Consider the following 17014-nt stretch of genomic DNA (forward strand, 5'->3'; position numbering starts at 1 on the left):
CAAATCAAAGAACACGAATAACACTCTTGAAATTAAGCCTAACCATATCAGGATTTAGATCATGTGATCTAGGATCAACTTCTGATATTGAATTGAATAGATGTTTACGGTAAGTTTCAAAATCTAATTCAAAGTTCAATATCGGTCCATTCCAATGCATACTCCATGCATCCAACCTGAGCTTTACTTTAACCTATGTTCTGGAAAGAACATAACATTTCTCCAAATGTAAGTAAATTCTGTTGTAGATTGTCATATCAGTGAAACCCAGTGTTCTGATAAATCTAGGAATACTTTATTCACATAGTCATGTTTATTTTCCACTGTGTTGACAACACAATAAACATGTTCTAGTATGTGAAAGGGGTTTGGATGAATTTATAAATCAAATAGACAAGCAATTGATTAAGTGAACCAAAACATACACAAGTGAATGAAAAATTACTTCTGTTACTTTATTGATATAGAATAATCTGGATTACATTGAAACAAAGTTTTATTTAGGGCATAAAACCCAACATAGGTGCCCCCTAAGTGACCAAACAGACTTTTGACTCTTGGTCAGTTACATTTAACAAGTTTTATTTTGTCTCTCTGGCTTTTTGGTTCAGGAAAATCCTTTGTACATGTTTGGTAATTATATAACTTACTATAATTTGCAAAAAAAAAAAAAGCATAAGATTGACACAATTTGAATGATAATTGCTATCTATATCATTTATTAGTTGGTATGTGTTGTTACCATAGTAACCTACCTTTATTGAATTATAAGAAGTTATTACATGATCTACCTGATCTTTATCTTATTAAAATAATGAACATTTGAACAGTATATTTTGCACAAAATACATTACTCAAGAGCAATGGTTTTTTAAACTAATTAACTGTACTTTGAAAATTGTCATCCGACCTAAGCACCAGTTGTCCTCTGAACCTTTGAGCGAGGTTCGCTCATAAGACCATTACTTAAGAGTAATGTTCAAGCATCGTGCAACTTAAATCATCCCCGGACGTTTCGCACTTAGTATTTTCTTAAATGTTCGACATTCTAATACCTTGGTACAAGAACTAAGTCTATATTTTCATTATACCGACAAATTTTGTATGCTCTAGATTTGGTAACTTTATTTACTTGGTATGATCATTCCCAATTAGGTTCGAGTAGACATGCTGCATTGTCCTCTGTGTTTCGAAATACTCTTTTGAGTACTATGTCTGTCACAAAAAAGTTCATTTTTTTCACTTGCTTATTGAAATGTTGAATTACTTTTTGCTTATGAGCTAGTAGTTTTATGTGAAAATTGTATATGCGTAAATATTTAAGCTAGAAATAGTTACAAGAGCTTAAATAAAATTGTAGTAGTATTTGTGTAATTAATATTTTTTTTTTGGGTAAAATTTTCAATCTTATTAGACTAATTATGTCTTATTCCTATAAGGAGCATTATTATTACACATATAGATGATATATAAACATTAATCAACCTTGATTATTCTAATCAACACGTGAAACATAACCAACCTAACTCTGAAAACGGATATTCGAACCCTTTAATATTTACACTTTTTATGAGATCAAATCTCAACCAACATCCATCGACAAGGAAGAATCAATCAATTTGACTTTTTCCTATCTGTTTTTTCGCTTAGTCTAAAATAGCATGTGAAATGAAAGTACGGTACAAGCGCCAAAATATCCACCCAAGAGAACTGCTATTAATAACAATTTGGTTGGCTTGAATTTCCTCTAGAGCCTACCTCGCTTGTACATGTATAACATGGGTCCCACTATGATCATATTCAAAACACAAATCCCACTATCATCATATACAAGCTCTTACGGCCTAATACTTATATCTTGGAAACATGATAGTATAATTAAGTGGGAGTGCTAATCATAAATATAGAATCTATAGTTTTTATATGATGATTTCCTTCGAGCTTGACTTAATAGAGATAAATAATTGAGGTCTCATTTCAGTAATTATATTAGTTTATTGAAATATCATTTATAAGTAGCTAAGTGTTTTAAGGATAAAATACATTGAAAGGTAAAACGGTAAGTTTGTCCCTATTCGATGTAGATCATCTATAGAAGATCTTTGACTATTTGGATTAGAACGATCGATAATTCATAGCGTATCTATATCTTGGTACACATAGAGTGTTCTATATAATTAAGAGTACAATTCTGAATCTATAGTGGCGCAAGAAGGAATTAATAAGTTAGAGAATTTACTTGGGAAATTCTAGTTCTAGTTGTTGGAAGCTTGATTATGAAGGCCCATTGTCCCACACTAGTTGAGATAATACTGCTTCTAGACTCAGTTAATTAGTTTTAATTCATTAATTATAATTCTAAAATTAGACTATCTCTTATTTATGAATTTTCACTAAGCAAGAATTTAATTGTGAAGAAATTAGAGGTTAAAGTTTATTTGTTAATTAAGAGACTTTTTTAAATCTAATTAATAAATGAGATAAATGACAATTTTATTTGATAACTAATTATAATTATTAAATAAATAGTTTTGACATTTATAGGATTGAAATTAAAAAATATGATATTATTGAAAGAAAAGATGAATTATGAAATAAAGTGGGAAAATCGTAACTAGTGAAGGCCACATGTGTGGCCGACCACTAAGTGGATTTTAGCCATTTATCTTATCTTTTTTCAATCCATATAATAAAATGATAAACCCTAGAAGAAATACTATAAAATGAATAAGATGCTTTCATTCTCATCCAACCTATTTAAAGCTAGTTTTCATTCTTTGTTAGATAACTAGTAAATGAGAGTCTTCTTCCTTAGGATTTCAAACTCCTCTTCTTAATCTTCATCAATTTGAACCTTTACTGATGGAGCATCATGCCCACTCATACCAAGTCAAGTACTCAATCATAGTGTGGAAGACGGTGGTTAACCAAACTAAAGGAGAGAAGATCTAGGTTCAGATCTTGATTAAGCTTTGCGACAGAAAGGAACAAGGGTTAGAGATATGAACAGAAGAAGTCATTATTATTTCACTGCCATATCAATGTAAGATTTTTTAAACTTTATATGTGTTTATTTCATCGTATTAGGAAATTCATATTTAGGGTGTTAGATTATAGAATTATAATCAACATACATGTTAATAAATCTAGAACCTGATAAAATAAGTTCCAACACAACAACGAAAAGAAAACATGACAACAACATTAAAATATCATATTTTTATTGAAATTTTAACACACAGTTACTGTTCTCATTAGGGGTGTACGTCGGTAGGTTTAGTCGGGTTATAGTATATTTTTACTAATCCAATATAAATATCGGGTTGCAAATATTTAATTGTAACCCGCCCAATTAAAAATTAAAAAAAGTTCAACCCGCCCAATGATTTCGTCGGTTTGGTCAGGTTAACCCGTCCAAACTGTTCTTTACCTTTTTTTTTTTATAATTATTATTCTTAGTTTCTAATTCAAAAAATTAGATTTAAAAAAATAAAAATACACTATTTATATTTCAAGTTAAAAAAAAACTATAGTCTAAATTAATTTTAAAAACTTTAATATAAGATATATATAATTGAGTAAACATGAAATAATTGAATAAAATAATAATAATAAAGTAATAATATTGTATAGATTTTAAACTTCAACTTCAATATCCAAATACAATAAAAATTAGGGTAAATACCATTTTGGACCCTATGTTTTACAAAAGTTACCAATTGGACCCTTTGTTTTGTTAAATGACAAAATGGACCCTGTATTTTCCAAAATGGTACAAATAGGACCCTGAGCTTAATTTTTGACAACTTTTTTTTTTTAATATAACCAACTTGAAAATACAAATAGATACAGAAAATGTAAACAGTTTTGTCATAACACTTTTACATTGGATTATTATTAAATTTTATTTTGACAAAAAATCAGTTCAGGGTCCTATTTTTACCATTTTAGAAAATACAGGGTCCATTTTATCATTTAACAAAACAGAGGGTCCAATCGGTAACTTTTGCAAAATACAGGGTCCAAAATAGTATTTACCCTAAAAATTATTAACTATAAAGTCTAGATTTTAAGTTAAACACTAAAATGTCCAAACTTTAAATACAAAATAGTTTGACTAATTAATATAATTTACGTAATATATTATATACACTTTTATTAAAAAATATATTAATCGGTTTAATTCGATTTATTCGGGTTAATTGAATGGTTTTGAATAATTTGTAAACCACCCAATATATTTATTGGACGGTTTGAATTTTCATTGTATTATTTTGGGTTGTATTTTTTGTTAGTTTATTCAGTTTGGTTTGGACAGTTTATTCGGGTTGGGCGGTTTGTAAATTTTGTTGAACACTACTAATTCTCATTATACTACCCAAAAAATTCAGTGTACTGGTTTTCATTCTACATTTTCCAAAAGTACTAGAAAATAATAATAATATATGAACAAAACTAGTGAGATATGTGAAGCAACCAAATAATAATAACTCATTAAGAAAATAATTAAATCAAATACTAAACAACATCAGATTTATGTATATATAAAACTAGATTTTTTGGGCAAATAAGCATTGAAAGAGATCTCTCCTTAATAGTTGATCTTCATTCATCGACTTTCATGGAGATCTCTTTTCCTTAGTCGTTGCTGTCATAGCTGAATATTAAAGCAAAGCTTCTCACCAGTATTTATGGAGATTGAAAAAAGCTTTTCGCTAGTGATAGATGACCGACAAAAGCTTCTACATCGCTGATTATGTTGTTGATTTTAGATCTAGAATTGTTTAGGGAAGTTTCACCGATTATGAAGCAGCGTACTTATTTTAAGGTGAAGAAGAAGCCATTTTAAATTTTTTTGAAAAGATCATATTTTTTTTTAAAAAAAATTATTATTTAATTTTGTTTATTTTTCACCTAACAATAAAAAAAAGTAATTTTCAGATCTAATAAAGTTATAATAGAAAAAAATCCTAAAATAAACAGGTATGTTGCCTACTTCTAAATAAAAGGTAAGTTAAAAATATTATTCTTTTTTTAAGGAGAAAAATTAAGAGGTGAAGTGTATAAAAATGGAAGGATAAAGGCTTAACTGCCAGAACTATTTGAGGATAGCTAAAGTGGGCATAAGTAGGTGTGTGTCTTGGAGGTCCTAGGTTCGAGTCCAAGTAAAACATAGTTATAATATATAAACGCTTAAATAAATAAAAAAAAAAAAGTTTAACTGCCAGTAGATAAAATTTTAGACGACAAGTCGTTTTAGTTACGTAAATAAGACAACTCTAGTACCGGCGAGTGATGAGCCACAAGGCCAGAAAATGGTATTGTTATCTCCAAAATCTTAATCCACTAGTCTCTATGTTGTACGTAAAAGATTGTATGATCAAAATTCTCTCTGTTAACTATTTGTATGGCAACTCTTAACACCATCATCAGTCATGGTGGTCATGGAGTTCCTTCCTTCACCATTAAATCCAAAAAGGACTCCAGCTTTACTCGAGTTCTCCTACCGACCAAACTTTATACCAAGTTAGACGCAGAAACCAGAAGAGGGGTCTTCTCTACTCGTAAAAGGAGAAACTGGGTCCTCCGTGCTATCGTTGAGGAACAAGAACTGGCTCCGGGGAAGCCTAACGAGTCAAAGGAGGAAGATAACGCCTTATTGAGTGATGGGTCTGAAAAAGTTGAGCCATTTTCGTCTTTGTTACCCGTTTCAGTCGATGGTGAAGAAGATTGGGATAGATTGACCAGCAGGGCTATAAACGCTGCTATTGTTCTCGGATTTGGGACCCTTGCTATAACTAAGTTGTTCACCATTGACCACGAGTACTGGCATGTGAGTTAATTCGATGATCCTATTTATGAAATTTGAGGTACTTTATTGGGTGTTTTTTCCTTGCTTTTTCCCAAGTAATCATATGGATATTGGGGATTCGAAAATTGGTTTACTTTGATTCCAAAACAAGGGGTATACTTATGATTCATATGTGCTGAAAATATTGTCAAAATCTCTTTCTTTAAGCTTTATCCCAAAAGTGAGACTTTTATGATATCTTTATAATTGATTCTATAACTTTTGTGGTGGGTTTTTGTTAAATAATTTGCTTAAAGTGGCATTTTTCTTTGCTGGGTTTTTCAATTTAGTGTAAATTGTCCAGCAATTATTAGTTATATGGATACTTATCATCAAGAATGATTGAAATTTTAAAACAAAAATGACTCTGGCAGAATCACATTTGTCTAAGTACTTGATAAGTTGGCATCCTTTTGCACATTTTAGCTCTTTTTTATTGATTTTTTTTATTACTCAGGGGTGGACAATTTATGAGGTTCTAAGATATGCACCCCAACACAATTGGATTGCCTATGAACAAGCTCTCAAAGCAAATCCTGTTCTGTCCAAAATGGTAATTAGCGGTGTTGTCTATGCCATTGGAGATTGGATTGCACAAGTAAGACTTTATTGTAAATTGTCATGAAATCATAACTTCTTTTACATTTGGTGATATCTTAATTCTCTTTCCTTCAATATACAGTGTTATGAAGGAAAACCAATTTTTGAAATTGAAAGAACACGCGTTTTCAGATCAGGCCTTGTTGGTTTTACCCTCCACGGCTCCCTTTCCCATTACTACTACCAATTTTGTGAGGTGACAATTGTTATCAGATTTAGATATTCTTGGTTTGCTGTGAATAAGCTGAAAATCCTGACTTTGGTTTGTACTTTGCAGGCTCTCTTTCCGTTCGAGGATTGGTGGGTGGTTCCAGCCAAAGTTGCCTTTGACCAAACTGTATGGGCTGCAATTTGGAACAGCATCTATTTTTTCGTTTTGGGACTCTTACGTTTTGAATCCCCGGTCAGTCTTTTGAATGAACTGAAGTCAACATTTTGGCCCTTACTGACTGTAAGAATCTCTTATACTTATCTTCATAAACTAGTTTAGATAATCATGAAGTGTTTATGCTAAAAAGGTTTATAATGTTGACCAGATCTTTGTTAAACAAATCTATCAGTCACTTAATCAAATGCATTTAGGTTCACTTGGTGGATACATCATTATTTATTGCACATTGCTCTGATGCTATAAAAACATGCCTCAAGCAATAAAAAGAGAAAAGGGGAAACTCAGTTTGAAAATTGACCCCACACTAATGACTTACTAATTGATGCAGCAGCTAAATAGTACTGTCATTTCTTGATTGGCACAATTTCATGATGAATTTAGCAGCCTGGTGATTTATGTCTATGTTTTCTAAAGGGATGATATAGCTTTCTAAAGGAATGATATAGTATTGTTTAGACAGTGGTTGCATTTCATCTATGTCTTCAAAACGGTGTGAGATGTAAATCTGTATATCTCCTTCCAAAGAAATTTATTTTAAAACTGACTAGAACATTTTGGAATGTAACTGTTAAACAATTCATTGCAACTTGTTTTTCTTCAGTACATAATTACGGGGTCTGTATTGTTTGAGTTCATCTGATTTAAAGGTTCATTTGATACTTTGGTATCTGTTTATTTCTTATGTTAGCATTATTATTTGTTGTGCTTTGCTGTATAGGCTGGCTGGAAGCTTTGGCCATTTGCTCATCTGATTACCTATGGTGTGGTCCCTATTGAACAAAGGCTGCTTTGGGTTGACTGTGTGGAGCTAGTCTGGGTAACAATACTGTCAACGTAAGCATCTCATTTCATTGGTTTTATTATGTTCAAAGTTTTCATCACTGCACAGGAATTGTCTGTTTTTCTTTTCCATGTTCCTTGGAGCAACAACAAGTGGAAAGCTTACGTTTTTTTCATTAGTCTTTCAGAAACCAACAATCATATAAACAATAATGTACTAGAAACCATGTATCTTAAAATTATGCAAATCTTCTGAACTGTTTTGGTTCACTTCTTTCTGCTTCAGCATCACATGTCTGTTGTCTGCTAGTGAACTTGGTTTTTCTTATTTGTGTCGTCATCATTCTTAAGTGCAAGTAAAGATTTTTTTGGACATCTTATCTGACTTGATCCTTTTGTTACTGAACATTTTAAATAAAAGAGGATTTTTGACATGTTTTTCTTATTCACCTCCTCTAGTTACTCAAACGAGAAGTCCGAATCAAGAGTATCCGAAACATCAGTAAATATAGATTCTGATTCTTCATCAAGCCACAACAATGAATCCAAGGTAAGGAACAACATTCTGAACCTACAACCTGTCTCAGAAGTTCAATTCAGTTCAGTTCGTTTTTCTTTCATGTTCAAAAACGCCAAGGGCCTCTTAGAGAGTTTTTCCTACATCAATATTTGATTAAACGGGGTTCAATAATTCTTTGTTTCTTTTTCTTGGCCAGGACTAAATTTGTTGGTACACCCGATGATGATTTTCTAGTTTGGATGAACAATGTCATCGTCTTCATCTATTATATAGTTTTCAAAACCGACCAATTCTTTTATGAACGGTGAGAGTATTGCAAAGAAAATATGATTTTTTCACTGCTTAATGCAATTGGAGTAGATTGGATGGAAGAGTGAAGAAAGAGGTAGGCCTTGCCAAGTTGTAAGTTATGGTCTCAGGAGAAGATTATGTTTGGTAAATTTGTTGTATAAAGTTATTTCCTACATGCATTATACATATATATAATTATATATATATATACGCACACATAAATGGGGATATGATATTTTTCATATACAATCTATCAGCTTTGCCAAATTGTCTATGGAACTTCCTGCGTACTGAATAGCAGAAATAGCATATTGAGAAACATATAACAGAAAGTAAATATATACCTCTATCAGATTCAGATGATTTCTATGTTCTTTCATTGGTGGTAATTGTCTAGATCAATAATATTGTCCTTTCTGGCTTGAAATACGGCAACTTAAATTCCAAAAATTCCAAACGGCATGTCGTTTTGGCTCCTCACATTTAAGCTTTCAATACTGCATAGAATGACGGTGATAACTAAACTATGAAGAAATGAATACATATACGTGGAACTGCTTTAAAATTCATATATGGAACCAGTAGCAATTTTTTATATATATATATGGGATATTGGCGGCTAAACCACCTGAACTTTACGGTTTGTAACACTTAACCACATAAACCGAATTTTTGGCGGCTAAACTACCTAAACTCCCATTCCGTTTTGCTCTGTACACCTCCGTCCAAAAATCTCAGTTAAGTGCCACGGTGGACGATCCACGTGTACACACTTGTACACGTGGCAAATTTTTAATGGTCCACGTAATATTAGTTTTAAAAAATAATTATAAATATTTAAAAAATTAAAAAATCAGATTAAAAAATAAAAAATCAGAATTTTTTTTAATAATTTATATATTAAAAAAATACTTTAAAAAACAGAAAAAAAATAATTAAAAAAATAATTATTATTTTTTTTTAATTCTTCTTCTTTTTTTTTCTTTCTTTTTCTTCTTCATCTTTCTTCTGCTTCCTCTTCTTCTGCGTTTTTTTTCCAGAAAGCAAACCCCCCAAAAAGCCCAAGCCGTCCATCCCCTACTACCAGTCCCCATCTGCTGCTAAACCCATATACATATTTCTCTCTCTCTCACTCTCAGTCTCCACTCTGAATGAATACCCCTTTTCTTTGTTTTAATTTTTTCATTCTATAATATTTCCCTTTCCTTTTCTCCATTTCTAAACAAACAGAACAAAACAATATATTTGTAATTTCTAATAATAATAATAACAGCAAATTAATTGGGCTGGAGTGTCACATTCAATGCCAGTTCCACAACCCACAACTCTTTTTTTTTTTTTTTTTTTTTTTTTTTTTCAGATCTGGGCCGAACTGTAAGAACCTGGAAATGTAATGGTAGTAGACCAAGTAGGAGACCGGAGACGACTCAGTTTGGTCCTCCCAGATCCGTCGTCGTGGTTGTGCGAAAATCGCCATTAACGGCGTCGAGGGTGAGCTCGGGTGGGGGAGGGAAATCGGAGTTTAGGGTTTCTTGGTTTGGGGATTCCGATTTTGTGGTCTGACTTTAGTGGGCTGGAGCTCTTGGTCCGTCGACGGTGCTGGCGGTGCAGAAGAGGAAGATCGACATTATCAAGAGAGGAAGAGAGAGATAAGGATTTTGGAAGAAGAAGAAGCAGAAAAAAAAAGAAACAAAAAAGAAAAAGAAAGGAGAAAGGAGATAAAAAAACGAAAAAAAGAAAAGAAAAAAAATAAAATAATATATTTTTTTTATAATTTATTTATTTTTATAATTTTTAAATTATTTTTTATAATATTTTCATAAGTAATATTACGTGGACCATTAAAAATTTGCCACGTGTACAAGTGTGTACACGTGGACCGTCCACCGTGGCACTTAACTGAGATTTTTGGACGGAGGTGTACAGAGCAAAACGGAATGGGAGTTTAGGTAGTTTAGCCGCCAAAAATTCGGTTTATGTGGTTAAGTGTTACAAACCGTAAAGTTCAGGTAGTTTAGCCGCCAATATCCCTATATATATTTATAGGGAACTCGTTAGTGATACTTTTGCTCTCAAAAGCATTTTTATAACCTTTCATTTTTAATCTAATGGTAGTAATTTTTTTGTTATATCTTTAATTACCACAAAATATCACACATAAAATTATTTTTTTTACTCATCTATATTCAATCCACTACCTAGATGATACTCTTGCTAATTTTAAAGAAAATGTAGTTATTATATATTTTTTTTTATTTCTACTATTTTCTTTAAAAAAAAACTCAGATACTTTTATTTTATTAAAAAAAAAATTCTAGACACTTAACCCATAGTAGTAGCTGCCAACCTCACTAAAAAAATAATCCTACACTTGTATAGATCATAGAACACAAAACTCTTGTACAATTTCGTTTTTATATAATTATCGACATTGAAGATTATATAAATTCTATAAATTTGTAAGATTAATAATGTTATTATTACAGTAATTATTAACATAAATATATCTTATATTATTTATAAGAATATAATGCTCTTTTTACTGAATTTAAGTATCAAACTTTTTCTGAAATTTGATTTGCAATGTTAATTGACAGTTCAAGCGAAGGTATTTGAAAAAAATTTGAAACAATTCCAAAATCTAAAATTCTATTCTAATTTCAAAATCCTATTCCTATTGTGATTAAATGATTTAAAGTATAAATTGTAAGTCATGGTGTCTTGTCTTTTGACATGCGAAGTTCGTATTGGTTTTGGGTGTTCTGTTTTTTTCTTTTTTTGGTTCTTTGGCAGTGGTACCATGGCACCAGACATGGCTGAAGCTTTAGCCATTAAAGAGGCGTTAAGTTGGATCAAGAATCATGAATGACATAATGTTGAACTCGAGTCCGATTGTCTCTCAATTGTCCAAACTATTCGAAGTAACATCACTATGGTTTCGCCTCTTGGGGGAGTGGTGATAGACTGTCAAAAGCTTCTATCTATTTTAAACACTGTTTCTTTGTTTTTTCATCAAACAATCTGCTAATATGACTGCGCACAGCTTTGTTAGAGCGTCATATTTTTTTCCAGATCGAGTTTTCAGTGAGAGAGATATTCCTACTGAATTACAATCTTGTCTTTTGGCTAGCAAATTAATAAAATTCTAACTTGCATTCAAAAAAAAAAAAAAGTGAGTTGTTGTTATACAAGGGATGTACTTTTATAGGGTGTATTTATAAAAAATAATATTTAAATAAATAAATTGAAGTGTATTTAAATTAGGGATGTACTTATAAATTGTTAGGATGTAAATATAAACTCCCTAATATTAATTATTTAAATATTATAAAAATAAATTTTCTCTATTTTTGTTTTCCTTGTTATTCCATTTCACCAAACCAAACGGTAAATGTAGATGCGAAATAAAGTATTGAACCCTCCAAGGTTCTGCATTTGCGAAAATAGCCCCAGATCTGCAAAACTTGCTCCAAATTGAACCCCTGTGCTTGGCCAGGCTTCGCTTAGATCTTCATCTGCTACACAAAAATGGCGAAACTTGAATTACTGGACCCGCAACCTGAACCAGACAATATCAACATCAACCACAACACCAAAAACAAGATGGCCAAGAAGAGGAACCATGGCTCAACCAAGCTGTTTGTTTTTGTGGATTACCTTTTCCTTCTCATTTTTTTTGGCTTCTTCTACTTCGTGATTTTCAAGATAATCCTTTCCTGATTTTGATTCAGGTTCGTGCTTTTATGTATAAAGATTTGGTATTTTAGTAGTTGTATGATGATGGATTCGACCCTTTGATTTTGATAATTGCCTATTTAATTGATTAATGCTGGTGAAATTCAAAACCCCTTTGGAACATAGTACATAAAATCAATGGACATTTTCTTGTTCTAAGCGATATCTCAAATATATTTTCTTTCATGAGGTTGACATATTTTTTATTTTCTTGGTATAAGAAGAGCTATTCAAATTGAAGCCCTTATCTTTTATGACCATCTGTATTTTTATTATTTATTCTTGTACCTTGGCAGGCTGGCCTTGTTGAGAGCTGCTTTCTTGTATCTGTCTTCATTTACTACAAGGCTTAATGCATTATAGTTGAATATCAATTATGATTACACATTTTATACCAGGGGATTTTTTGTATTGAAAATTCCATAAAATCTTTCTCTTTAAGATCTGAATTATGGGTATGAACATTTAATTATACATTTGAAGAAAACTTTTGCTTAAGCTTGGCATTGATTGAAGTGATCATGGTAGACCTTTGGAGGTGATTATAACACACAACATGTGGCATTTTCTAATACCATGATATGATATAAAGGTATTTGATCATTAATAGTATGGTCTTAAGACTACTAATGGTGTTGGCAATATTATACAGGGGCCAATTTTCATCTGAACAGTCTTTATAGGTATATCATCAACAACTCCATTTCAATAATTATGGATCATAAGATTCATAACTTTGGATGAAGATGTTTTGATTACATGATAAAATAAGGTTTAGTAAATGAAAAGATGTGGAGTGTTATTAATGCTATGGAAAATGACTTTTGGCAATAATAAGTTTAATATACATCCAAATTTTGCAGACTGAGTTTTGAAGTTGTTATTAGTTTGCCTCTCATATTCAGTTAGGTCAAACAAATTCGGCTCTTAATTCTTAATTCATGAATGGGACTGTGGTTGGTGATCTTTCTATTATATTCATTTATTATTGGCCTAATAGTGCGGCTAATTATGTTCTTCCTCCCCTTCTCCTTTTATCCAAAATAGAACCAAGTTCGAATTCTACTTATTTACCTATTAATATCACAGTATCTCTTAATGTTGTTAGTAATTGTGTCTTAAAACCAAGTTAACTTTGGACTTTTCAGTACCATAGGTAGGCCGCCATGGCCAAATGGTTTTTTGTACAAATGAAAGAAAAAAGAAAAGTGAAAAGTAAAACAATTATAGTCCCTTCAGCAGTAAAGAAATTTTACCTTTTTAAATTCTTAAATTTGAGTCCTCTAGGGTCCCTTCTCCTCATTGTCACCCCAGCTCAAGAAAGCATTAATTAAAGGTGATTTTAATAATTGATGATATCTTCTAAAAGCAAAGTTTCATTTTCTTGTTGCAAGTTACAATTGGCAAGGAAATTAACTATTTCCATTTATTTGTTAGCACTTTTTGCAAAGTTTTTTGAATTCAAATTATGCATCTGTTTTTCAGGCTCAAATAAATAGTACAAGCAGATCTGTTTTTTAGGAGAATAATTTTGACTGTTTGCATTTGATGTTTAAAAATTTATTTAATTGAACACCTTTATATTTGCTTTCTTTTTTTTTCTCTCCTGGCAGGAAGGCTTGACCTGGATGAATTAGAGATGTTTTGCCAGTTAAAGTGAGGTGGTTTTGTCAAATGTTTACTAGGAAAGGTTGTGTTGTGTACTATATAGGAAAAAGAATATCTGATCCTTTTTTTACTTTTTAGTGTTTGGATATTCATGCACTATACTCAGTGAAAGTCTATGTCATTCATCATGACATGTACTTTAATTTTGTTATATATATTTCTCATTAATGAGTGTGCTCAATGTTAAGCTCCATAAGTCAAGCTATATGAGGATGCTCATAGTTGGTTATGTCAAGTCATTTTTTATGTGTTAGCAAAACTTGTACATCTTTGTCTAAAGGAAAAAAAAAATTGTACATCTGGTCTCTTCATAGGTATCATAATCTTTGTTGACAAGCCCAAATCAGCAAATACTAAATCATGCTTATTAAAACTCCTACTTTGGTCTGCTGCTTCTACTTGATTACGATGTAAAACTGCCTTGATTTTGTCCATTATCAAATATTTCAACTTATAATCCAATTGTTATCATTTATTTTCCTGGTTGGGATTTGACTTATGAAGTCTAAGTTCGTAACATGTATCGATCTTTCCCTTTATTTCTTCATTTGTACAATCGGGATAAAATTATAACTATATAAATACATTTGGTTTAGGGTTGATTAAATATTGGTAGGTTTTGGTAAATATAGTGTAAACTTTTAACTTTCTGCGCTTCAATAATAGTTACTTTTTCTTATCGCTATTGATTCTTACTGATATTTTGTTGTACATTTTACACTAAATAATTAATGACATTAATTTTATTTTTGCAATCATTCAAACAATTCAGATTTTTAATGTACTGTTAAAACTAAAAGTGATGTTATTAATTTTGATTACAGCAGAAATATATTTACATAAACACGATGAAAGAAAATAGTGAATGAACACGAAAAAATCAACAGGTTGACATCTAAAAATTTGTAAAACTTTTTTTTAAGTCTCCTTCTATAAATACTGAGTAATAAAATCAAGGTATTATGCTATAAATAACCATGCCATTCTTCTACATCACTCTGTATATTATTAGAATGTCCCATTTTTTCTTTGTGTGTGCGTGTGAGTATTTTTATTTTTGGCTGGAAACAACTTGAAAGCATATTCCCATATTGTTGATGGATTGGATTTGGTATTTTACTTCAAAAGATAAAAGTAAAATAAAAATTCATACAAATGCATAGAGAAGATAAACACTGATATCATTACATATTGCTAAGGAACAACACTACACAAAAGACCATGAACTAATCTTAACTACGGCACACTCAGACTCAAACTAACTTACTACCTTATTAGAAAAGCAATACATTGATCTAGACTCCTTAAACCTCAAATACAGAGTGAGCAAACAAAAAGCTATAGATTGATAGATAACAGGGCTATGATTGTCAAGCCAAGCTAAATTAAGAACAAGAGATCAGCTAACAACATGATCAGGGGTTGCCAGTAGCAGTGACAGAGGCAGAGCCAGAAGTAGGAGCACCGCCGCGGCCAGGGATGGGGACCTCAAAACCAGGGTTGGGGATGAATGTGTCATCAGCACCAGGAATGTACTTACGCTTTGGTCTGCCACTGATATCGCCAATGACACCGCCAATGACACCGCCAATGTGTTTTGGAGGAGCATAAGTGCCGGTGATTGGATTGTAGTTCTTGTAAGAGGGGTGTCCGATACCATGGCCGTGAGGTGGTGGCAGCATTACACGTCCAAAGCCAGGAACCAGAACAGTGCCGTCGTGATCAACCAGATACTCGGGTTGTTTCTTGTCAACTACTGTCTTGGGATTGTTTGGTACACTACGTGCTGCTGCAACTCCGTTAGCTAAGGCTAGTAAGAGAAGAGAAGCCAAGAGAAAGAGGGAGCATTGGGTTTTGTATGCCATTTTCTTAATTTTCAACCTTAAGTATTGGATGGATGAAGAAAGATGAGGAGAATGATTTGGTGGCAGAATGGGAGAGTGTGAACTCTTCTTATAGCTGAGTATTTGAGAAAGTTGGGTGAAGTTTGGCGGTGATTTAAGAAAGAGTTTCTCAAAAGTGAGGCGATTGATAATATTAAAATGAATAATAGGATACAAAGCTGAAAAAGACAGAGATATATGAAAAGTTTTTCACTCACTAATTTTGGAGCAACAAAAAGAGGGTTGATTCTTTGCTAAAAACATGTTTGATTTGTGATGTGGCTTGGTTTGGTTCATGTCACCTACCAAGCATACTATATTTTTCTTTTATCTTTTTGAACATCAGCTGCTCTTACGGCTATTAATGAATCAACTCTACTTAGCTTATTCTATGTGCGATTGCTTTGCCCTTTTAGCAACTTTGGTTTTGATAGAGTTGGGCTCTCTTCTCCAACATTTGACTAGTATGGTGTAAGTTTAAAATAATTACAATAATTTATATTAAACAATAAATATATAATAAGAAATGTTTTACAATCAGATAAACTAGTAAATAAATGTCCTTTTGTTTTATAATTTAGTTTAACTTTTATAGCTTTTCCAAGAGTAAATTTCTCTATATATTATCGAATAAAATTAGTACCTAATATTTATTTAGTACACTGTAATTTAAAATGACACATCTTTAGTGTTATCAACGCAATTTTTTAAGGAAAATATTATTTTAAATTCTGTGTTTTGTAAAGTTTATTCATTGGACATTTTGTTGTATTAAATGACTATTTAAATCCTGTGTTTTTTAAAATGGTACAAATAAATTCGAGCTTAATTTTTATCTAATTAAAACTTAATAATAATATGACATGAAGGTGTTATTACCAGATTAGTTACATTTTTTTGCATCTGTTCATGTTAAATATTGGCTTCAGGTTGGTTATATTGAAAAAATAAATTGTCAAAAATTGAATTGACGATCTATTTTGTACAATTTTAAAAAATACAAGTTTAAATTATCATTTAACGAAACAGAAGGTCAAATCGATAATTTACAAAATACGAGATCTAAAATAGTGTTTACTCATTTATCAATATAATTAAATTGTCTTCTATTATAATAATTTTAAGTTTTAATTTAATTATTTAATTATATATATTTGAGAGCATATTTATAAAATTTGGACTTATATAGGATACTAAAGTATGTAAAATGTCAAACTAAATATGAATATTATAATAAATATAGAGTACTAAATTTGTATTCAAATAAAGGAATGAACACTAAATAGATATTTAAT

At 31.3% G+C, this 17014-nt stretch overlaps 2 protein-coding genes across 4 annotated transcripts; one reads left to right on the forward strand and one right to left on the reverse strand.

Moving 5' to 3' along the window:
- Positions 1-5253: 5253 nt before the first annotated feature.
- LOC115700691 (uncharacterized) lies at positions 5254-15762 on the forward strand. 3 transcript variants are annotated; one of them, XR_009683875.1, is made up of 9 exons: positions 5254-5833; positions 6309-6449; positions 6534-6647; positions 6729-6902; positions 7561-7676; positions 8082-8172; positions 8339-12164; positions 12465-12760; positions 13782-15762. XR_009683875.1 is itself a non-coding variant. In XM_030628316.2 (7 exons), exons 1-7 carry the CDS (start codon positions 5408-5410, stop codon positions 8342-8344), a joined length of 1068 nt encoding a protein of 355 aa, XP_030484176.2. In that variant the 5' UTR covers positions 5254-5407; the 3' UTR covers positions 8345-12303. The 3 variants fall into 3 exon arrangements, 1 of the variants encoding a protein (XP_030484176.2); XR_009683876.1 differs by lacking the exon at positions 12465-12760; XM_030628316.2 differs by lacking the exons at positions 12465-12760; positions 13782-15762 and having other exon boundaries at positions 8339-12303.
- Positions 14997-15701, reverse strand: LOC115700282 (putative cell wall protein). Its single transcript, XM_030627851.2, has one exon. The coding sequence runs from the start codon at positions 15699-15701 to the stop codon at positions 15252-15254; it is 450 nt and encodes a 149-aa protein (XP_030483711.1). The 3' UTR covers positions 14997-15251.
- Positions 15763-17014: the final 1252 nt, after the last annotated feature.

This window comes from Cannabis sativa, chromosome 8 (assembly GCF_029168945.1).
Source record: "Cannabis sativa cultivar Pink pepper isolate KNU-18-1 chromosome 8, ASM2916894v1, whole genome shotgun sequence".
Taxonomy (NCBI): Eukaryota; Viridiplantae; Streptophyta; class Magnoliopsida; order Rosales; family Cannabaceae; genus Cannabis; species Cannabis sativa.